Source organism: Notamacropus eugenii, chromosome 3 (genome assembly GCF_028372415.1).
Source record: "Notamacropus eugenii isolate mMacEug1 chromosome 3, mMacEug1.pri_v2, whole genome shotgun sequence".
Classification (NCBI taxonomy): domain Eukaryota; kingdom Metazoa; phylum Chordata; class Mammalia; order Diprotodontia; family Macropodidae; genus Notamacropus; species Notamacropus eugenii.
In genome coordinates this window covers 241,510,644-241,536,408 of record NC_092874.1, presented here as the reverse complement: position 1 = coordinate 241,536,408, position 25,765 = coordinate 241,510,644, and the positions used below count along the sequence as shown (strand labels likewise).

Genomic DNA, 25,765 nt, shown 5'->3' with positions numbered 1-25,765 from the left:
ACTAGTTCAGACAGTTTAAATGACTTGCCTATTATCAACACAGTTAATATTGGAGGGAATATAATCTGAAAAATGACAGAATGATAATCTGCTTGAATTCAACACCATAGTAATACAAGTCTATTCTCCAACCACTGATGCTGAAGAAGCTAAAGTTGATCAGTTCTATGAAGACCTACAACATCTTCTAAGAATAAACACTAAAAAAAGATGTTATATTCATCATGGGGGATTGAAATGCTAAGTAGGATATCAAAAGATAATTGGAATAACAGGCAAGTTTGACCTTGGAATACAAAATGAAGCAGAACAGAAACTAATGGAATTTTGTCAAGATAACTTACTGATTATATCAAACACGCTTTTCCAACAACTCAAAAGGCAACTCTACACATGGACACCACCAGATGATCAATACAGAAATTACATTGATTATATACTTTGCAGCAAAATGTGGAGAAGCTCTATCCAGTTAGTTAAAACAAAACCTGGAGCTGACTGTGGATCAGATCATGAACTTCTTACTGCAAAATTCAGGTTTAGATTGAAGAAAGTAGGGAAAACCAGCAAATCATAGAGGTATGTGCTAAATAACATCTCTTATGAATAAAAAGTGGAAATGGAGAATAGATTTAAGGGTTTAGGTCTAGTGGATAAACTTCCTGAAGAACTACAGATAGAGGTTCACAATATTGTACAAGAGGCAGCAACAAAAAAAAAAAAATTCCAAAAAAAAAGAGAAAAAAGCAAAATGTCTGAAGAAGCTTTACAAATAGCTGAGGAAAGAAGGAAAGAGATAGGAAAAGAGGATATTTAACTGAATGGAGAATTTCAGAGAATAGCAAGTAGAAATAAAAAGACTCTTAAATAAATAATGAAAACAAATAGAAAACAATAGAATTGGAAAGACAAGAAATCTCTTCAAGAAAATTAGAGATATCAAGGGATATCATGCCAAAATGGGCATGATGAAAGACAAAAATGGTAGGGATTTAACAGAGCAGATGAGATTAAGAAGTGGTAGCAAGAATACACAAAAGAACTACACAAGAAAGACTTTAACATCAGATATGACTATGATGATGTGGTTACTGATCTAGAGCCAGACATCCTGGAGAATGAAGTCAAGTGGGTCTCGGGAAACATTGCTAATAATAAGGCTGGTGGAAATGATGGAATTCCAGCTGGGCTATGTTAAATTTTAAATCCTAAATCCTAAAAAGATGATGCTGTTAAAGTGTTGCACCCAGCAAATTTGGAAAACTCAAGAGTGGCCACTGGATTGAAAAAGACCATTGTACATCCCAATCCTAGAGAAGGGTAATGACAAGGAATGTTCAAATTACCAAACAATTGTGCTCATTTCACATGCCAGCAAGGTTATGCTTAGGATTCTACAAGCTAGACCTCAGCAATATGTGAACTGAGAATTACCAGAAGAGAAGGCTGGTTTTTGAAGAGGCAGAGGAACTAGAGACCAAATTGCCAACATTTGCTGAATTATGGAGAAAGCAAGAGAGTTCGAGAATAACATCTACTTCTGTTTCATTAATTATAGTAAAGCCTTTGACTGTGTGGATCACAACAAAATGTGGCAAGTCCCCAAAGAGATGAAAGTAACAGATCATCTTACTTGTCTCCAGAGGAATCTTTATGCAGATCAAGAAGCAACAGTCAGAAGCGAACATGGAAGAACTGACTGATTTAGAATTGAAAAAAGAGTATGACAAGGCTGTATATTGTCACCTTATTTATTTAACTTATATGCAAAGTACCTCATGTGAAATGCCAGACTGGATGAATCAAAAGTCAGAATTAAGACTGACAGGAGAAATATCAACAGTCTCAGATATATAGATGATACCACTCTGATGGGAAAAGGCAAAGAGGAATTAAGAAGCCTCTTGATGGAGGGTAAAAGAGGGAAGTGTAAAAGCCAGCTTGAAGCTTAACATCAAGGAAAAAAACAAAGATCTTGGCTACTAGTCCCATCAGTACCAGCAAACAGAAGGAGAAGAAATAATGTAGAAAGAAATGTAGAAAGAAAGAAAGAAGAAAGAAGCAATGTAAGATTTTATATTCTTGGGCAATTGCAGCCGTGAATTAAAAGACACTTGCTCCTTGGAAGGAAAGGTACAGTAAACCTGGACAGCATACTAAAAAGTGGAGACATCACCTTGCCAACAAAGATCTATATAGTCAAAGCTATGGTTTTTAGCTATGTATGGCTATGAGAGTTAGATTATTAGGAAAGCTGAGTGCCACAGAATCAATGCTTTCTAATTGTGGTGCTAGGGAAGACTTTTGAGAGTTCCTTGAACAGCAAAGAGAAAATCAGTCAATACTTAAAGAAATTAATTCAGGCTATTCATTACAAGGTCAAAGATTGAAGCTGAAACCTAAGTACAGTTTAGTCATGTCTGACTCTTTATGACCGATTTCTGGGGTTTTCTTAGGAAAGATACGGAGTGGTTTGCCATTTCCTTCTCCAGTTCATTTTACAGATGAAGAAACTGAAGTAAACAGGGTTAAGTGACTTGCCCAAGGTCACATAGCCAGTAAGTATCTGAGGTCACATTTGAACTCAGGTCTTCCTGACTCCAGGTCCTACACTCTATTGACTGCATCACCTAGCTACTCAAAGCTTAAATACTTTGGTCACATATTGAGAAGATGGGACTCATTGGAAAAGACCCTGACGTTGGGAAAGACTGAAGGCAAAAGGAAAAGGAGACAGCAGAGGATAAGATGGATCATGTCAGGGAAGCAAGAAATATAAGCTTGGACAGACTTTGAGAGATAGTAGAGGATAGAAGGGCCTGGTGTACTATGGTCCGTGAGGTTATGAAAAATCAGACACAATTTAATGACTGGACAATAACAAAAGATATGACCTGGGTTTTACTAATTGGCTCTCACTCCATCCCTCTCCTGGGACATTCTAAAGCAAATAAATGGGTACCTCAAAATCAGAAATAGCACCACACACCATGGGAAGGGGAAGAAAAAGAAAAAAGAGGCAAATTTACTTTATATTCCTCTAGATTTGCTCCCAAAAAAGCCCTCCTTTCTCAACAGTGTGCAGTCTTTTCAGATGTAATCTGTGCATTTGTCTTTTGATAGGCATTTATTCAAATATACAATAACAATGCTATTCTGAGCCTCCCTGGCAAACTGTCAAGACTTCTGCTGCTCAGGCGGCTCCAGATTTAGGCATAGCTTATACTCCATCCCACAAGGGAAAATAGACTCAGCTGGAAGGCTCTAAGCTCTCAGTATTTAAAAAAAAAAAAATAGTTGTACCTTTTAAAGAAAGACATTTTGAAGCTTAAGTAGCGACTCTATTAGAGATAACAAGAAATGCTGGCACTGAGAGAACTTGTCAATTTCAAGCTAATTTCATGTGTCAAATGTTAAGTATCTGCATCCCTCAAGTCTCCCTCTGTGAGCAAAAAGTTTTATTTGGAATAGAGTTGGGAAAGGAGCTGATGATCAGAGTTAACAGGTTGCTCACATTTGTCACCATGTTGATTTTCCTCACATCTACTGTAAACTTGCAGAATGAGCTGCAATGAAGGCACTGATAACACTTTCCTGATCTCCAAAAATTAATATATTCCCAGCATTAATTATCCAACAGCTGTTTCCTTAGTAAGATCCCAGTATCAGCAGAAAATCCTTCTTCCAAAGGAAAGCTTAAGTGAATATTTTTTATGTCATGCTTTCTATAGTTACCAGTATCCCTAGAAAACATGTGATTTTCCAAAATTAAATTCAAAATTTTTGGTTGGTTTTTTGAAAGAAGCATAGTACTACGTTGACTTAAAATCTATTGTCTTTTAACATATCCTTCATATAGCTTCACCCCAAAGGACAACACATCAACCATTGAGAGTAAACAAAGATACAGAGACAGGGGCAAAGAGAAAGAGCCAGAAGATATATAGTTCAGTCATTCTCAACTTGAGGTCCACTGAGGTCCACAGACCGAAAGGGGACCTATGGATAGATTAAAGTGGATCCATGAAGTTGGGTAAGAAGCACTTTTACTAACATTTTACTAAGTGAAACTTAGCATTTCCTTCTTCTGAGAAGGGCCCAGTGGCTTCACCAGACTGCCAAAAGAGTCTAGGATAAAAAAGCATAAAAACTTCTGGTATGTATAATATGTCTTGGATGGGGAAATATAAGTTAGCAATACAATAGGGGTTTTTGTTCAAGTGCCAACTTAGAAACAGCTAGATTTTCTTTTAGAAGGAGTACAAGGAGAAAGCAGAAGCAAAAGAAGTTAAAAAAAAAACTATCTACATACCTTCTACCCTAAATGATGAACAAAGTCAAACAGATTTCAGAGGTTGGAGTTTCAAAAGAATAGTTCATTAATTCTAGTTATGATTAGAGATTTAGGACTAGAAGGGAACTTAGAGGTCATTCTGGTTCAACCCTTTCATTTTAAAGATGAAGAAACTGAAAACCAGAGAAGTGACTTGCTCAAGGTCATACAAATGTTAAGTGGCACAGCCAGTATTCAAACTCAGATGCTGCAGCCTCTTTCCCCTGTATCATGACTGCAATTCTGTTGTCTGTCTTCATCCCAAACTGAGATCATGATTCCTTCTCTACTTCCATAAATGAGATGTGTTACAACTCATTGCCAGAAAATCAAGTTCAGATTATCTCAGTCCGGCTGATCAGGCTTATGAGTGAAGATCTAAGGAGGGGGACTTCTTGGAAATGAGCATAAGTGATCTCACAAGAAGACAGTAAGGGCTCAAGAAGTGACTAAACTTGGAAGTGGTCTGATATTATTTATCTACCCTTCATTACCTCCTGCCTCAAAGGATCCCTATCCTGAAGGCCAATAGAAAAATCCCCAGATGGCCTTTGGCAAAACCTAATCCCAATCTAGAGTTTACCAAATGTGAATACCAACCACAAAGCTTCCTAAACTGTATAGAGAAGAAGACCTATGTTCCTCTTCATTACACAGAAGAGCTTGGATAGAAGACAACCACCAATATAAGCAAGCCAAGACAAGGCAATAAGCATTTGTTAAGCACATGCCATGTGCTAGGCTACTAGGGCACAGAAACAAGGGGGAAAAAGACAAGGGAGTTGAAAAACAGGAAACATTGGGGTACAGAAGGTGCCCACACCAGTGTATGGTGTCACATACATGGCTGATAGGAGAAGGTACTTTGCCTGTTGCCATGTTGGGTAGAAGGAGCGTGAGGATACTCTCTCCATGAAAGAGATGACTCTCAAAATATGAAAATATAAATTGATCATCATTATTAAATCATGATATCAAGAAGAGTGCAATAATGGGTCCTTCTGCCTCACTCAAACTTAAAATCCCTTAAGAAAATCTCTTCTCTGCTTGGTCATTCAGAGGCACCAAGTTTTGTATATAGACTTGAGGGACTCATAAGATATGTCCATTTAGGACAAGGGTCAAAGTTCCACTAAGACTCAGGCAAGTCCTGGTGGATTGGGAATAGAGTTTCTATCAAATATATAGGCAGCAGCTGGATAGTATTGTACTAGGGAACCCTCAATTGGGCTAGTTTCCATTGAGGGTATCAGGTAGAATATCACTGAGGGAAGGGGTGTCCCTGCTCAGTTGGTAGTAAATTAAAAATCCCCTATATGGGTAACAATGATGGTGGCTGATAAGGGTGACTGTATTATGGAAATGGATGTTATGAATTCTTGAAAACTAGTACTTGTATGGGTACTTAAGTCAGCTATTATGTTGGTTATTATTTTGGGACCAAATGGAAATTCTTGGAGTGGCCTGAATTATGTATCTCATGTTGCTAATATTAAAAATATCAGGTCCCTAGAGGAAAACATGGTTAAAGATTATTTCCTTAAGCATTAGAGATGGAGGAGGCAAAGTGGTTATAGCAATCATTGCTGCATTCCTGACCTTGTCAATGTGGTGGAACAGGTAGCCTAGGCAACGAGTGAGTTATCCAAGGTCACTGATCTCAACAATTCCTTCTTCTATATTTATATGGCTAAGAATGATCAGAATCTATTTGCTTTTACCTGGGAAAGTTAAGTATATCTTCACATCCTTCCTCAGACTAACTTAAATCTTCCTTCTTGCTGATATATTTTGGTGGGAAGAAGCTTGAAAGTGGGCCCACTGCCTGAGGGTATGGATGTCCACCACCACATCACCAATGTAAAGTTTAATATTGACTGGGCCAGATGAGATCCCAGAGGCCTCAGATTGCATTCCATTCTGGCTAACCTGAGGGACTAGGGATGGGAGATTAACTCTAAGAAAACTCAAAATCCAACTCACTCAGTCTTTCAATCTGGGCCCTTTTGACCCTATGCTACCTGTTTTCAGAAGTGTTCACTCCTGAGAACCAAAGATTAAATAACCATTAGGCATCTAGAGTCATAAACTATCCGAAGTGGACAGTCATTAAGCCACTTTTAAAAAGCAGTTGCTGATCTATTACTGGGCTCTAATTTCTACTGCATGAATGACACACAGTTATATCATTTCCCTTCATCCAAATTTACCCATTTTCAGTTGGTGATATAAAACAGACCACACAAGATAAGTAGTAAATAGATGACTTTTTATAGTTAAATGGAAATGATATACTTGGGACTGTTCTCACCTGGGTTCCTGAGGTATCCTTCATGAACAGGTTGTGACTTTGATGGAGGCTAAGACCTCTGCTAGCTCAAGGGACCTTGTTTACAAAGATTTGACTCTTAAGAAATGTTGTTTTGCCTGATTCACTAACAACTCTGCTTACTATGAGAGAGACATGGGCACCTGGACCTTAGTGGCTATTAATTATAGGGGATAACCTGAGGGACAGTTGCCCTGACAAGTCTTCCCAGTAGGCACAGCTGCAAGTCACATGACCGGCATATGAAAATGCCTTGAGGGATGGAGCAAGTAAGATCTTCATCTCTGTGTTGATTACTGGATAGTGGCCAAGAGTCTGGTGAGTAGTCTGGGATTTAGAAAAAATAGGACTGGAGTCCTCTAGAATATATAGAATGGAAGTTTCTTCCCTTTGGGATTAAGACTATTGGAGGAATTATGCCAGTGTGTCCCACCATATATAGCTCTTTGTGGGGCATGTTAGTGCCAACCAGATCCTTCATAAACCCTCCACTGAATTGATAGTCTTATAAAAAATGCAACAGTTAGACACCAGGTACTTCATTAATCTGGACATGGGGGCCACAATGATCTGTTACAGTGAGCACAGACCCACTAATCCCCTTAACTAAAGATGAAATAACTATTTCTGTTCACTACCGTTCCTGACCTCTTAAAATTCAGAATGGTATGATCCTACATGTTTCTTTGACTGATAAATTAATTATATTGGCCATCTTCTCCTACCTCAGAGCAAGAGATTTGACCTTCCTGAAGTTGATATGTATTCAGAATATGGTACTACAATGATAGCCAAGTCTGAAACCACCATGGTAAGCTACCATTAGAGCTCCTATATGCCCACCCATACTATTGGTTCAGACCAGGGTCCAAATCCAAGATTGGGCCTAAGACCACCACATTCACTGGTTTTTCCATCTTCTGTACCATTTTCAGGCAGTGGTCATTGCTGACTACTAGAAGGGATTCTTGAAACATCTCCCTCAAGATATCCCAAATTGTTGGAGCTTAGTGTGCCATCTAATGTGCCTGTTTTCCTACACTACCTCCAACATTTATTTTTTTTCTCTTCTGTCATTGGGGTCTTTGATGTTACAAACAAATTTTGTAATATTATATGTGGAGAGGAAATAAAACTCATAGTTGTCTCTAGGACAAAGATCCTCCATCCTTTCTTCCAAAAGGAGCTCCTTCTCTTTTGAGCTCCTCAACAGCTTGAGATTTGTCAGGGGGTAGAAACTGGTGTTTATAGCTGAACTCCCCTGCCTGAAGAAGTATCCCTTGATAAATACTTTATAACCTCCTTGAGAGCAGGAACTGGTTTCTGTCTCATTTTGTATCCCCAGTACTTAGCACAGCCTAGCACATACTAGGCACTTAAGAAATTTTTACTGGTTGATTAACTGATTAGAAGTTAAGAAAGAAGTGTGTTGCTTGCATCCAACTTGAGGATCTCGAATATAAACCTTAGTTGATGACAACATGCCAAAGACTCTGTTCTAGGAAAAACCAATGAAAATGGAAATTGTGTATGACTTCCTCCAAAGACAGCACATTTTAGGAGATGATTAGCTAAGTAGGATTAGACTGACTCAATGAAATCTCCAGCAACTCAACCACTTTCTGATTCACATGTCCTAAGTGAGAGCACTTATACACACCCTGGAAAATTATAGTTTCAAGAAAAGAAAGACTAGAATTCAAGGATAAGAAATATTTGCTTTCCAAAAAAGCTCAAGGAAGTTTGTTAGCTTGCCTGACACTGGGGAAGAGAGTCGATACTAAAGTTGAGCTGAATATGCAGGTGTAGTGAGTTATTCATTTCATTACTTTTCCTACAGGTGTGTGTTAGTGATTGGCAGTAATTCTATCCAAGGCATTCTGTATCTATTGTTTCACTTTTTCTGATGAAAAGGGATAGAGTTACAGAGCAGGGGACAAAAAGGCCATTTTCCCATGGAACTTGTTTTTTTTGCTCTTTTTAATTTCTCATGTGCAATGACCCAAATAATAAGGACTAAATCAGTACCATAACAAGGAGAGGGGACCCCTAATAAAAGTGACATTTTTTTCTAAATGAATAACCCTGGACAATAAAGTATAGTTACAGTAAAGCAGTATTTCATGTCTTTCAGAAATGTAAATGGAAGCATGGAAAATAAAAACATCTCAGTAGAAGGAAAGTTTTTGAGGGCAGAAATTATTGAGCATTTTTTTGTGTCTTTGTATCCCCTGTGCTCAGCAAAGTGTCCTGAAAATAGTAGGTACTTAGTAAATGTTTGTTAAATTGAATTAAATCAAATCCTCAAAAAGTAGTAAAGTTAAACAGAAATTGTAACAATAATAACTCACATTTGTATCATGCTTTAATGCTTGCTCTGCACTTTTCTTGCAATAACCCTATGAGATGGGTCGTATAATACATATCATTATTCCCATTTTACAGATGAGGAAAACTGATGTTCCAAGAGATTAAAGCAACTCAATGTGAAATTCAAACCTAGTTCTCTGTTGGCTCTACTAAAATACTTGTACTATACTACACTGCCTGTTTTTGTTCTTATTTATAACTCCTGATCTAATAATACCACTATGTCATCATCATTTCTTCCAAAGAGGAAGTATTTCTGTCTCTCTCTACAAAAAGCTCTAACTTTCTTGTCTGTTCATGAAGCACAAAGAGGGGGAGACTAAAGTTGCTGCAGAAACTGCAGAAGTTTCTTTAACAAAATTACTGTGTTTCCTAAAGATGCCATTTGCTGAGTGGATGACACCTAAGTCTATACCTACCTACCTAGTAGCCTCCCAGAGCTCAGGATGAACAAAGTAGTGATAGTAACAAGATACTAAATTCTACAAGCACTTACTAGTCTTTCAATCAATAATTCTGTCAATAAACATTTATTAAGTGCCTACTACGTGCCGGGGGGCAGCTAGATGGCTCAGTGGACAAAGCACTGGGCCTAGAGTCAGAAGAACCAGAATTCAAATGTAACCTCAGACACTTACTAGCTGTGTGACCCTCGAGAAGTCATTAACCCCTGCTTACGTAAAACTGGAAAAGGAAATGGCAAACTACTCCAGTATCTTTGTCAAGAAACTCCATGGACTGTATTAAAATTCTAAAAGACATGAAACTGGAGGATGAGCCTCTCAAGTCAGAAAGACCTGGTGTGCAATGGTCCACAGAGTCATAAAGGATCAAACACAACTGAACAACAACAACCATGTGTCGGACACTGTGCTAAGTTCTAGAGATACAAAAAAAGCAAGAGACAGACCCTGTCCTCAAAAATCCCATAATCTAATTTGCAGTCTTGAGGAAGAACAGAGGTTATGCTGCTCACAGTGAGTGAAATATTCCAAGAATATCTAGGGGCTTTGACTGGAGCATATATGACACTACTACCTAATAAGCTGACATACTCCAGGAGGGTCTGAATCACATTCCTATGGAGAAGGAAAAGGAGGAGGAGGAGGAGAAGGAGAAGGAAGAAGAGAATGAAAAGGAAAAGGAAAAGAAGGAGAAGGAATAGGATGAGAAGGAAAAGGAAAAGGAGGAGAAAGAGAAGGAGGAATAGAAGAAGGAGGAGGAAAAGGAGGAGGAAGAAGAGGAAGAAGAGAAGGAGGAAGAAGAGGAAGAAGAAAAGGAGGAGGATGAGGAAAAGAAGGAGGAGGAGGCACAAATAAGTCACAACTAAATGAAAAGGTATCTCATGGGTTAACCTGGAGAGACAAATAAAGAAGTAGGCAAGAGTGGTTTTATTACCCAAGGGCAACAAGATATATTATTTCATAGGATACTTAGTCATAGAAACATAAAATTGAAAAGGATCCTAAGAGGTCATTGAATCAACCATTTTGGAGAGCAATTTGGAACTATGGCCAAAGAGCAATCAAACTGTGCATACCCTTTGATCCAGCAATACCACTACTAGGTTTGTATCCCAAAGAGATTATAAGAAAGGGAAAAGAACCTGCACGTACAAAAATATTTATAGCAGCTCTTTTTGTGGTGGCAAAGAATTGAAAACTGAGAGGATGTCTTGCACTTAGTAGGCATTTAATAAATATTTGTCCCTCTCCTATACTCATTAAGATGACTGTAAGTCAGCTGGGTGGGACAGCTACATGGCACAGTGCATAGAGCACTGGACCTGGAATCAGGAAAACCTGAGTTCAAATTCAGCCACAGAAATCCAGTTTGGAAAAAAATACAAAATCACATACGGAATAGTTGTTCCCTCAAGGAATTTACATTGTACTATGGAGCTACTGCACTCAGAAAAATATATTACAAACTGGATTTTGGGATATTAATGCCCTACATTTGCTAATATTAAACTTTTTAAGGACTTTTGCGTTTGCTATCTCACTTCATCCTCACACATCCCTGCAAAATAAATAGGGCATATATTATTATCCCCAAATTATAAAACTGAGGGCCAAAGAAATTAGAGGACTTTTCCAACATGACGTAGAGCTGTGACATCTGCACACAGACACACTGTTATACTTGTTGTTATTATTCAGTCGTTTTAAATTATGTCCTACCCTTCTCTCCATGACTCTATTTGGGTTTTTCTTGGCAAAGATACTCTAGTGGTTTGCCATTTCCTTCTCCAGCTCATTTTACAGAGAAGGAACTGAGGCAGACAGAGTTAAGTAAAGGACCAGCCTAGCTAAATTCAGATTGGCTTTTTGTAATCCACAACAACTCATCAAAACAGTCCATTAATGCATGGAGGAGTTATAATCACCATTGGTGGTGGGTGTATCCACAGTGATGAAAACACAGATCCTTGAAGGCTAAGATCAAGGTGCCAACCTACATGTCTAGTAAGATTTTGTTTTTTTAAGAAACTCATAAAAGGGGCAATTAGAGAAATATCTATTTACAAATTAGGTATGTAAGACATTGTTATTTATTAAACTAGTAAGAAGAGTTTTCAAATGAAATATTAGTCAATTTTCTTCTGATATTTCCAAAGATCTCTGATTTCATTCAAGTAGGGTTTCTCTTTCCCTCCATAGACATAGTATCACAAACTGTTTCCTTAGCAAAGATGAATCTTCATCTGATGGCTGACATTTTGGTGATGACCATCTGTAAGTATAGACTGTTTCACTCTCTGGGCTTGTAAAATTCTCCTACTATTTTCCACAACAGATTAGTCTCAAAGAGCATTTTCATTTTATTCATTATTTCATCTTATTCATTATTATTATGTTAAACCAACATACATAAATAAATGATCCACAACAAAATTAAAGATTGTACCTGTCTAGCACTAATTATTGTGAACTTTTGTTCAAATAAAAGAGTCCAACACCAAAATTAGGTTTATATACCATTATTATATTATATTATATTATGTTATATTATTACATCATATTATATTACATTATATTAAGGATCTCCAAGTTGTAGTTTATTTCATTAAAAATGTTATTAAATTCAAGAAAATTTGTAAAAAAAAATTTAATTTCATATTCAACTACAGATATAGTAAATATATGAGATCTGGCTGGATTATTTTTCTGAATTCTTGCAGAATGTCTCACATAAAATAATCATAATTATTTTATAATTAGATTATATTTTATGTTTAGTTTTCTAATTAAAAGCAGAACAAAATTTTATATTTTATAATTCTATAACAAATTTTAAGTTGAAACTTGGAGGACAAAGTTAACATTGTAGTTATTGTAAGCACTTAAAGAAAAAACCTAAAAGAATATTACAAATAATATTTTAAATTGTCCTGAAGAGTCATAGTGCATTTCTTTCTGTTGAAAAAGATTTGTGGAACAAAAAACAAAAACACTGAGAATAAGCTCTCCATCTGCTATTCTAATGCATACACTTTAAGAACCACAGTCATGGTACTTTTTTTTCTTTTTTAAATAATCTGGTTCATATGTCTTAAGCTATACTGAAAGTGACAGACATCTTCCATTTATTAGAAATCAGGTGGTTCCAAAAATATCCCTTTGTAACATATGCCCCAAATATAAATCCATCTTATAGTATGTTAGATAATTTTGAAAGTCCTCCATATGTCTCTGTTCTGTTTAAATCTCTAATTTGCTATTTTAAATTGTGTGAGTGCCTGCAAATCCTTTGGAAGAAGTGGAGATATAAATAAATCACTTGAAAAATCAAAGCAAAAATTAGGGCTCCCTCTGCTGGCCCTTAAATACAATTTTCTTTTCATTAAAGTAATACCAAAATGGGGGAATGGAGGAGAAAGGAAAACCTGTCATCCTGGAAATGAAATCACAAGGATCCTGTATTTGCAAAGTTGAAAGAAAAAAATTGGGACATTAGCACAGGAAAAAGCTGTTGCTTTTAAATATCATAAAATATCAACAATGTACTAGAAATATTGTTTATTGTGGTGCAGTTATTTCAGTTGTCTGACTCTTCATGATCCCATTTGGTTTTTGTTGGCCAAGATCCTAGAGTAGTTTACCATTTCCTTCTCCAGATCATTTTACAGATGTTAAGAAGTAACAAAAAATAAAAGAGAGGTCTCATCTACAGCATACTTGGTTTGAAAGAAAAAGCAAGAAAAAATATTCTGGCTGTAGAATACTTTGTGCAATTCATGCTACAATAAAATTTTCTTATTTAGTCAAACCCTAATTATACAAATTATAGTTATGTCAGATCAAGCTGTTAATTACATACTGGATATACAGAAAATTCCTGCAAAAGGTAAATTTAAGCTTGAAATAACCAGTGGCAGAAACAGGCAGTAAATGAAAGAGACACCTACTTTGTTAACACCTTAGCTAACCCTTTAAATGAAACCTCTGGTTCTACCCCAAACAAAAAAGAGTTTTTCAGGGTTTTTTTTAAGTTGCAAGTAATCTTTCCTTTTAAATACAGTATGTGATTGAGAAGAGATAGGGAGTTCTTAAGTTCTCTCTGAGTCTGGAAAAAGTTAAGAGGGGGAACCCTACCCAGCAAATCATTATCAGTAGATGGCAACTTTTAACTATAGGACCCTAGTTCAAATCCAGTAACATTCAGTCCCTACTTTATAATATACTTTTGTGAGGGAGAGGAAAAAGGTAGACCCACGAAAATGAGCAGGAATTCACATCATTCCATCGTAGCTGGAAACCATATTCAGTAGTCACTTGATATAACATTCTGAGCCACTTTATGAAATGTCAAAATGTTTGCTTGGGGAAATGACAGATTCCCCAACACTGTGATTATGTTACTTGTGCCTGCTAAAGTGGTAGAACAGTTATTCAACAAACAAATATTCACAGAAATTCCCTCTCCTTCTCCTACTCCTCCATCCACTATAGATAAAGTACTCCTACATAGAAGGCAGCCTGGAAAATAGTCACCCACTTATGCGACCAATTTATATGAAGCATTTTAGATATAGATATGATACACACATACATACATATATACACATATTGTTTATACATGACTCCATTTCCCTTTATCAGAAGTCAGCCTCTGCATGGAAGAAAGGGTTGCTAAAATGTTCTTTATTCCTCTACAAAGTTAAAGTAAAGACAACTATATTACAAATATTACTATGCATTTAGCAACATTTTGTCCCTGTTATCTCTGAGCACAGGACTCCCCAAAAGACAGCTAGGCTTTACCATACAATTTTATTTTGATGATTCATTCAGCTGTTGCATATAAACCAATGCCATTTCAAAACATTTCCTATCAGAATGTAATAATCCAACTGTGAGGATCATGTTATTGGCATTTCATTCATTCTCCTTACCCTAAACTCTACCATTTTTTTCAAGAACAGATACAATAAAGTAAAAGAAACCACTTATCTCTGAAAGCCAATTTCAACATTTTTTCTTAATCCTTCTCAGCATTCACCTACCCCCTTAAAAATTCTAGTGACTTTTACTGCAAACCAATGAACAAATTTTTCCATAACCTACTCATAGACTATTCCAGAGTCTCCCAAGTAAGAGAATCTATGTAAAATGCTTTCAAATTTAACAAAATTAAATTTAATAAACCTTTATTAATCACCTGCTACATGCAATGTACAGTGCTAGGTTTTAGAGAAACAAAGAAGAAATAATACACTATCCTGACATAAAAACTCTATAAAAATAAGGTAATATTTTTGTGGTAGTTATTGTCATATACTCTGTAATCAAATGACAAGCATTTAGTAAACACTCATTATGAATAAGGTGCTAGTGAAAAATAGAAAAGCAGAACAAAACAATTCCTTCACCCTAAGGAGCTTTCATTCCAATGGGGTTTCATGGACTCATATAAGCAAATGCAAATTTGTAAAAACAAGGTAAATTTTTTTTAGAGAGGTATTGACTTTGTAGGATTAGGAAAGGTCTCATGTAGAAAAGGTATTTAAGCTGAGCTGTGAAAAAGGCCAGGGATTCTAAGAGGCCCTGATGAGGAGCAAGAGCTTTCTAGACACTAGGACAAGCTGTGTAAAGGATCTGGTGACATCAGATGGAATATGGGAGAGATGGTTAGTGAGCCAGTTTTGCTAGAATGGAGAATGACTGAAAGGGAGTCTGGAAAGGAAAGTTAGATGTGAAAGGTTCCATTGAAAAACAGAGAGGAATTTGCATTTGATCCTCGAGATAATGGGAAGCCAGTTTTTCTAGCTGAGCACAAGAGGGATGTGGTCGTACCTGACCTTCAGTCATATTTCTTTAGTGCCTATGTAGTTGGTGACTGCTACAGCCATATACCACTAATATTATGGAGGCCATCTAAGTGCTGAGAAACAAGGAAATTCTATTTAAATAAGAACACAAATTTGGTTATATTCTGGATGAAAGCTTGTCCCTAGAAACGTAACAGAGAGGGGAAAAGGCCTTTATAGGACAATGGTAAAATGGTTAAAAAAAAAAAAAACATGAAAAAATGGTAAAAGAATTTAATAGGATATTATTATGCAATAAGAAGTTACAAAAAAGAGGAATTCAGAGAAACATGAGAAGATTTATATGAAATGATACAGACTAAAATAAGCAGAACCAAGAAAGTAATATATACAATATTTAATATTATTAATTTTTTATTTTGTATTAATAATAATATAAATAATATTTTACAACAATGTCTATGAAAAGATCACCAAAAGGAAACTGAACCAATTGAGTAAATGAAGGTCCATTGAAGGTCCAAGAGAACAGATCATGAAGTATACATTCCCCATTCATAGCAGACGTGAAAAACTACTAGGAGAGAATACCACATGCGGCCATTGTATTGAATGTTTTTGCTTAGTTATTTTTCTTTGTTATGGAGGGATTGGGAAGGGTGAATTACTGCAATATATAGACAAAAGTCAGTAGTAAAATGTATGTTTAAGAAAAAGAAAAAGTCTGTTACAATATAGTTAACTGCCATAAGTAAATGGACTCAGATGCTTACTTATTCAAACCCTGGATGAGTCACATAACCTCTGTTTGCCTCAGTTTCCTCCTCTGCAAAAACCTCTGCTTTCCACGGTTGTCATGAGGCTCAAATGAGATGAAAACTGTAAGGTGCTCAGCACAGTGCCTGACACATAATAAATGTTACTTGAATGTTACCTATGATTATTATAAAGGCAACTAAGTGGCAGTAGATAGAGTGTCAGGCCTGGAGTCAGGAACACTCCTCTTTCTGAGTTCCAATCTGGTCTCAGACACTTACCAGCTGTGTGACTCTGGGAAAGTCACTTAATCATGTTTGCCTCAGTTTCCTCATCTGTAAAATGAGTTGGAGAAGGAAATGACAAACCACTCCAATAACTCTATCGAGAAAATCCCAAATGGGTTACAGAGTCAGACACGACTGAAAACAACTAAACGATATGATTATTATCATAAGGAACAACAAATATGATAAATTCAAAGAAATATGAAGAAGAGTTGTGTGAAGTGTTTTTAGAGAAAGAGAAGATACACACTGAATACAACTATGTAACAACATTAAACAACAAAAACCTCAGTTTAAATACAATGGCTTGTGTCTGTATCATCATGAAAAAATGTAAGGCACACAGCTTTTCTCTGAATAATCAGTAAAGGACAAACAGTACAAAAGTATCCAGCTTCCTGAATCATTCATAGAATCGTTCTTGGGCACTGTTTCGCATAACTTTTCAAGGAGTCTACTTTGTGGTTTGTCCATTTCTATTTGTCTGTTTCGGTCAAACGAATTTATCAAGTTAAAAAAAAAAGTTAGCCTAGGAAGATAGGAAATGATCTAACTGCTCCCCCCATTCTCTTCTCTAACTTCCATTCCCTCACCCCACCTTCCCACTCTACACACACCACCCTTGTCACCATATAGTAGGGTCCTGCTATAATGTACAATTGTATAGTAAGGTCCTACTGTAATGAACTGAGAGGCTTGATCCAACTTTAAGAGGTAAACAGTTACATCAAATGTAGTAGAAATAAGATAATATTGTTTTTAGCACATAAAGTATACTTATGTTCCTAATATTAAAAATAAATTATATATTTTATAAAATATATTATATACCTTTTAATAAAATAAAAATATTAACCAAAGTTGTATCATTTTTGTTCTAGTTTTGAATAGAAAAAAAATTCTTCCATAAGGCCTAAACAGAACTGTAACTAGGCCAGAGAGCAAAGGTTCCAGGACAAAATTTAGTGGTTTCTGATAATATTTACTCACCTTCAGCATGGTAAACTAAATGAATTATTAGTTAACAAGAATAATTATTTAAAATTTGAAGGCACCAAATTGTATGCTTCCTCACTGCACACCCATTAGCCAAGATTCACCCTACAAGCCTCCTCCCTACCTCCCAAACAGTGGCCTTCCCCAATTGTTACACATTTTGCCAAATTTCTAGCTTTCCTACATCTAGGACATTATACAATGTAAATTCATGTTAAGAATTATAATCCCAAGGCAATGTAAAGTTGTAAGTCATAAAAGAAATGTTTAATTATATATAGTAAGTCTCATTATGAAGGCAGTAATGGGAATGTTCCAAAAAATTCCATCCTTTAGAACACCCTATTCCCAGAACATTCTGGTTAACTGAGGTTTTCCTACAAAATTATGTCTAGAAATTGAAAACATAAAATACATCAAGAAGACTAATTTCAAAATTAATTTGGTACTTAAGTATGGACTTCTGGGTTTTTCAACCAAATGGCTAGAAATTGCATGACCAATAAATCTAGATGCCCTGTGAACTCCTAAGTATGCTTGATAACCACTACAACTTTTCTGTAGTTAGTAATTCCATCAAGTTTCCTGGTATGTTTTCCTCCCTCTCTCTTGGCTCCATTCCCATCCCTCAACCCTCTTTCTTTCACTCTGTGTATCTTCCACTTTCCACTGTAAACTTTTGATATACATAATGACAGTGATAAACAAGAATAGTAAAATAAATGAGATGATAATAATGAAGAGAAGAGTAAAATATTCATTCCAAAATTACTACAGTTCCCACTTAGTAAAGATTCTGATCTCTCTGCGACCCTCAGCAACTGTTCTTCAATGGAGGGATACAGGGGGGTACATTGGAAAGAGTACTTTGGTGGGAGTCAGAGGTCCTAGGGTTCAAATCCCAGCTCTGCCACTCATTCCTTGCATGTCCTGAAACAGTTCACTTAATCTCTCTGGGCCTCAGTTTCCCTCATCTGTAAAATGAGGAAGTGGAACAAAACAACCACTTCCCACTCTAAGTCTGTGGGTCTCTGATCCAGCAGCAGATCCTATGGTGCTGTTATCAAAATCTAGGGCAGGATAGGAAAGAAAAAAATAAGCTTGGAGGAATAAAGAGTATAAAAATGAAATACGAGCCATCAGCTTGCACTGTCTGAAACTTGCCAACCCCAAAAAATTAACTTTTGTTGAAAAAAACCCTTAAGTGCAAAAGTAAGAGTAGATAACATGTCAAATGGATCAAATTTTAAAAAAAATAAAATGCTCACTTTCATGAATTCTCAAAAGCTGTCTCAAACATTTTAATTAAAATATACTGATCATACATGTAATCAGTATAATCATACCTGAACATAATGTTCGGCCATGCTGCATGTTAATACAAAATACAAAACAAAAACAAAGAAATGTTAGTCATTGAAAATACATGAAGTTATTCCCAGGAGAATTATAAAATTCACACGCAGTAAGCCTTTATTTCTAACTTTAACCACCACACTAATAACAAAAGCATTAGCATAATCCAACAATTCATTTATGAATTACCTACCCACACAGAGAGGCAGCAAGTCATAGCGGAAAGCTGACCTCAGAGTCAGGGAGACCTGGGTTCGAATCCTAACTCTGACCCATCACTGACCAAATCACTCAACCTGTCAGTACCCTCTAAGGTGCAGAGTAGGTCCCCAGCTGCGTAAATAAAAAGAATGTCCTTATTTTGAGTTCCTCATAGCAATGAAACCATGGCTCTGGTCTGTCCTTCAACAACAAAAACCTATACACAAGAATATCTAAGAGGCAACTTAGAGAAAAATTACTCTCTCCCCTTTTAGTTTTAGTGGAGGGGAGGAAACAGAATAATGGGGAAGGGAGGAATAAGCCTTGATATAATGCCTTCTGTATGCGAGGCCTTATGCTAAGCACTTTACAAATATTCATTGGATCAGAATTTCAGAACAATTATTTCAGAACAAATTCCCTCTTTTTAAAAAGTCAGGTGCTTAACTATTTAACATAGCAACCAAGAACTAAGGAGGAAAGTTCATCACTGCTACTAGTTAAGGTTGTTTGTACCTGATGCAAAAAACATTGAGGAAAAAATGGAAATTCTAATCAAGGTTTGTCATTGTGAGGAAAGACATAATGTGAGAGAATGTTGAGTCAATATCCACAAGAGAAACAAGACTTAGATACTGAAAATAAACTTTTCTCCTTCTTGGGAGAATGGGGTGCAGCTGGAGTGATGATAACAGTGATAATGATGGTTGTGGGGTTACATTTATTATCTATGTAACCTTGGACACAGCATCTATGCTCCCAGGACCTCATTTTCTTTATCTGTAAGTAATTTAAGGCTTGCAATGCATTTTATCTCACTCGACATTATCTCACTCGATTTTCACAACAACCCCATGAAGGAAATGCTACAAGTTTACCTTCCCCATTTCATTGATGAGGAAACTGAGGCTGAGAGAGGACAAGAGACTTGCCCAATGGTCACTCAACTAATAAGAGCCTGGGGTGGGATTCAAATCCAGGTCTTCCAAACTTCAAGCTTAACCCTCTACCTACTACACTATGTTGCTTCTCTGTTAGTCATTTTCATTAATACAATGCATCAGATTAAACATTTAAATGCTATGAATGGAAACATGATTAATATGGATCACAAAGAGATCCTGGCTCATTGTATGAACATGAAAATACTACTATTCAAAAGTCTGATTTCTCAAGTGGAAAGCCCCGGCCCCAACCATGTTATCAAATTCACCTCAAGGATGGATGGCAGGAGATGCTGCAAGGACTCAGTGGTACTTACTTCTCTTCTGGGATACAGCCTGTAAGCATGCCGTCACAATGTCACAGTTCTGTTGCACTTTGTGCAGAAGCCGATCTTTTTGCTTCAGGTGACGCAGCAACTTTGCTGACTGAAGAGTGATGCCGTACGTCAGCTCCCGAAGGGTTGCCTTCAGTTCGCCAATATCTGTTATTAAGACAAATGTACACAAAAATGTGATCTCCACCTGCAGAATGGTTTCTAGACCACAGGTTCTTAACCTGGGCTCTATGAACTTGATTTTTTAAATATATTTTAATAATTTTAAATATGATAATCTATACATGTTTATAATATATAATTAAATGATTATGTTATAATTTTACAGTATATTTCTGGTTATACATCTACATGCTTCATTTATTTATAACATAAATTTTAAATAGATTTTGATATCTGCATTTCAATATAACTAGCTTCCTTTATAAATCTGTCTTCTATGCATTTAAAAACATTATTCTGAAAAGAGGCCCCGTAAGCTTCACCTGGCTGTCAAAGGGGTTAGAAAACTCAAAAAAGGTTAAGAACTCCTCTTCTGTAGACTAACCATTTAAATGAATTGATTTTTCACCCAAGATTATATGTATCTTTTCAATCACACACATAACACAGCATTCTGTACTACAGTGAACTTCCACAGTATAGCATGCATGTCAGTTCTATCTCCCTTGCTACTAATAATAATTGTCAGTATTTATATAGGACTTTAAAGTTTGCAAAGCATTTTACAACTATTACCTCATTTGATTCCTGTAACAACCCTGGGAGGTAGGTGCTATTATTATCATCCCCATTCAGAGAAAAGGAAATTGAGGCAGGCAAAGTTAAGTGACTTGCCCAGGGTACCACATCTAGTAAGTGTCTATCTATTTGAACTTGAGTCTTCGTCAATCATTTTGTGCCAAGTACTGTTTTGGAACATAAGCCCAAGTAGCATGGTACAGAGAAAAGAATGCCAGTTCTGAAGTCAGAGGATGTAGATTCCAATCTTGCCTCTGACGCTTTTTCACTTACATGTGGAACCTTGGATAAGCCACCTAATTTACCTTGGCCTCAGCTTCCCTTCAGCTCTAGATCTGTAATCCCCTCATATAGTAAGTGGGGACTATACCATGTTGTTATTTGTATACTCCACAGGGATTTCCACAATCTTTTGGGTCCAATCCTGTTATTTCATCTGTGTGGGGGCACTCCTGATATGGAAATCCCTTACCTTACTACAAATCAGCAATTTATAACTTACAGTTTGAGAATGTTGCCTGGGACACCATGATACCCACGTTCACGCAGGCAGTATATGTCACAGGCTGAATTTAAATCCAGTTCTTCTTAACTCTAAGGCCATTAAGGTACATTGTCTACTATCCCACACTATATTTCACCTTACATAAAACAGGCTCTTGAATTGAAGTGAATTGAATCATATCATCCACTAATGGTGTAAGTAGTCAGAAATTCATCCTCTTCTTTTTTTCTACAAATTTCTTTTGGAACTAATCAATCAGATATTACACATCTAGGTACATACAACTCCAAAAAAATTCTGTTTTTGTACTAGCACTTATATTTAAACTTACCTGAAAACTACACATACAATTTTCATCTTGAAAGTGCTTCACTGGTGACTTCACAAACCAGATTATTTCTCACTTGATGAAAACAGTATAACTAACATTCCCAAAGCACTTTACAAATTGCCTTACAAACATTTTCTCATTTGAGAAATATTACTTTGGTTATAAAAATACCACTTTTTAGCCATAAAAACATATAAAAAGGCCATCATCGACTCACCTTTCTTGGCACATGAACATGAAAGACATTCTTTTTTATAACACATACATGAATGTGGCAATGTTGATTCTGCCTACTTTAAAAACAAAAACTTAAGGCAACTGAGTCATTTCTAGACCTTTAAGTACTGTAGGTAACATATTTCATTTTTACAAAAAAAAAGATAAAGGATGCACCAGCATCTCTAGAATTTCTAATTTATTGAAAGCAACTGAACAGAAAAGGCTCCAGAGAGACAGCAGAACACAATCGGAATACTAATAAGCAATTCTTTGCTGTTAGTTTAAAAGCAAGCTTAATATTTTCATTAGTTGTCAGGAGCATGACTCAGATATTCTGAGATGCTAAGTCTTCTGCTGTCCTCAGCATTAGCAAGCCTCATTTTGAAGGTTTGCATCCCTCTAGACAGCATACTAAAAAGTGGAGGTATCACCTTGCTGACAAAGGGCTGTAGAATCAAAACTCTGGTTTTTCCAGTAGCAATGCAGAATAGAAGCTTTCAAATAGTGGTAGTGGAGAAGACTTTGGAGAGTCCTTTGGAGAACAAGGAGACCAAACAAGTCAATATTTAAAGAAATTAATTCAGGCTGTTCACTGGAAGATCAAATACTGAAGCTGAAGCTTAAATACTTTGGCCACATAATAAGAAGATGAGACTCCCTGGAAAAGATTCTGATGTTGGGAAAGATCGAAGGCAAAAAGAAGAGGGGACATCATGGAAACAAAGAACATGAACTTGGAAGGACTTCAAGAGATAGTAGAGGATAGAAGGGCCTGGTGTGCTTCAATCCACAGATCATGAAGAGTCAGACACAACTGGACAACAACAAAAAGTCCAGCCTATGTCTCTGCATTTGTTTAAACCTATTATTTAGAGAAACTGGGAAAAATTTAAAGGAGGACAGAAATGTTCAAAGGGAAGGATAATAATTTGAATAAAAGATTAAATGTCCCTGTGATAAAGGGAATGCTAAGGAATGGCTCAAAATCTCATTACTATGCCCTTTGCCTACTGAATGAAATCCAAACTCCTTCACCTACTAGTCAAGATACCTATAACCAGGCACCCTCCTACCTTCCCAGATGTACACTACTCCCCACTAAACAGAGGATTATACCAAGTCAAAAGGATCTTTCCTCCATCCCAAGACCTTGTTCATATCTTGGACCTCTCTGACATTCTGATCATAATTTATACTGCATTTAGGGTAACAGCAAAGAGGCAGACCATCGACTTCATTAGCACAAGGAATTCCCAGTTTGGAAACAGCCTCCACAATGAAAACTGATAACTTGTCCGTAATCTATGGTTACAGAGAGGTTAAGTGACATATCTGTGATTATTCAGCTCTCAGAAGCAGGACTTGAACCCAGGTCTTTCTGACTCCAAGGCCAGTCCTCTAACCATTGTACTAGGCAGCCTCTTTCTATACTAGCATTAGTTATTTTTCATAATATATTTGTTTATGTGTTAAAGTCTTCCCACTGCTGATTATCTACAATTTATTTTGTTCATAGCTTGTTTGTACATAGTTGCTTTTCATATTGTCTCCCCCAATGGACTATTAGCAGCTTGAGAGCAGGGACTGTCTTTCACCTTTCTTTGTATCCATCAGCATTATTAGTATAGTCCCTAGCAAGTGGCAGGTGCTTAATTAATGTTTATTAACTGATTGGCTATTAAATTGTAAGCACTATGAACATAGGGATAAATGTTATTATTTTTGCATCTCCTCAAGTAGCCACCACTTCAATTCAAGAAACATTTATTAAGTTTCTGTGTTTCAAGGCATACTGGAGATACAGGGACAAAATTAAAACTATCCTTGCCTTTAAGGAGGGTCCCTGGAAGATACAAAATTAAAACAGAGAAGTCAATATAACATGATCAGATGAGTGAGACAGCACAACATCCAAATAGATGAGGAAAAGAAGGGCAAACCTTGAAAAAAGAAGGTAAAGATTTTAAGAGGCAGAGGTGAAAAAGGAGTACCTTGCACATAATAGTCATTTAATAAAAGTTGTACTGAATGAATTACAAGTACAGAGAGAGAGGGGAGGCAGTCTAGGCAAAGGCATGGTTGGTTTTTTACACAGTAGGTGATGAATGACTTTTAAAAAATGGGCTTAAATGATATTAAACAAGGATTCAGTAAGACTTAAGCAAATTTTTTTTAACTTTTACTTTAAGGGTTTCTACTATAATAATCACTACTCCAAGCTACAAAGGGAAGTCAGTTCTTCCTTGTGGAGTTTTTCGTAAATAAGGAACCAAGAAACAGTAGAATATTATAAACAGTAACAGCGATATTGTATGATGATCAATGGGGAATGATTAAGTTCTTCTCAGCAATACAACGATCCAAGACAATTTCAAAGGACTCATGATGAAAAATGCCATCTATCTCCAGAGAAAAACATTGATGGAGTCTGAATGCAAATCAAAGCGCACTATTTTTCATATTCTGTAGTATTTTTCATGGTTTTTCCCCTTTGGGGGAAATTAATATGGTAATATGTTTATATGTAATAAATATGTAACAGATAAATTATATGTAATAAATGAAATTAATATGGTAATATGTTTTGCATGATTGAACTTATATAACCTATATCAAATTGCTTACCTTCTCAGGGAGGGGAGAGGAGAAGTGAGAGAGGGAGAAAATTTGGAACTCAAAATCTTTTTCTTAATGAATGTTAAAAATTGTCTTTACATGTAACTAGGGAAAAATTATTTTTTAAAAACAAGGAATTAATTCCTTTGAATGATTATCATATTTTTTTTTGCTTGAGAGAAAAGGAAAGGGAAGGGGAGTGTGGTGTGAATAAAAATGACATTATTATCTGGAATCAAGTCCATATTAATTCAATTGCTTAACAAATGTCATTAGTAATAATGGCATTGGCAGTTTGTCCTTGTGGATAGAGAGTAGGCCTTGGTATCAGGAAGACCTGGGTTCAAGTCTTGCTTCTGCCATATAGGGGCTGGCAAAAGTCTAAGACCATAAAAACTGCCTTGGTAAAGGAAGTTCCTTCCTAGGCATTCCCTATGAAATAAAAAATAATATGATAGGATGAAAAAAGGAAATGAAATAATTATAGTATATAATAACTGGCACTTATATTATGTCTTAAGATTTGCAAATCTCTTTACTATAGATTAGATTATCTCACCAGTGTCTAATAATAAACCCACGAGGCAGGTTCTCCAGTCTTTCCCAATTTGTGAAATGAAGAAACTACAAATTCCAGAGATGAAATGGCTTATACCTGTGTGATTTTGGGCAAAAGCTTCCCTAGTTCAGTTTCCTGCTCTGTTAAAGAAGAGATTAGGCTAGTTGGCCTCTGAAGTCTCTCCCAGCTTTTAGTCTATGAGCCTAAGATCCTGTAACTTGTCCAAGATAAAATGGTTAGTGTGGATTCAAACCCAGGTCTCCTTGACTCCAAGGACAACAGTGGTTTGACATTTTCTTCTACAGCTCATTTTACAGATGAGGAAATTGAGGCAAACAGGGTTACGTGGCTTACCCAGAGTCACACAACTAGTACATGTCTGAGGTCAGATTTGAACTCAAGAAGATGAGTCTTCCTGACTGACTCCAGACTCAGCACTCTATCTAGCCACCTAGCTGCCCAAAAATTAATTATTTGTCCACAAATTATACTATATGAAGGTAAAAGAAAATTATTACAGTATAAGAAATGACAGGAAATCTAGAAGACTTGTATGAACTGATGTAGAATGATAGAACCAAGAAAACAACTTACATAGTATAAACAACATTGT

The 25,765-nt window shown here is 36.3% G+C and overlaps 1 protein-coding gene across 2 annotated transcripts in view; it reads right to left on the bottom strand.

Annotated features, from left to right (window-relative positions):
* Nucleotides 1-25,765, bottom strand: part of TBC1D30 (TBC1 domain family member 30) — a 110,557-nt gene that overhangs the window by 75,678 nt on the left and 9,114 nt on the right. For both annotated transcript variants that reach the window (XM_072655274.1, XM_072655273.1), the window contains exon 2: nucleotides 20,164-20,328. In XM_072655274.1, the coding sequence (XP_072511375.1) occupies nucleotides 20,164-20,328 (165 nt within the window). The remainder of the gene's footprint in view (nucleotides 1-20,163; nucleotides 20,329-25,765) is intronic.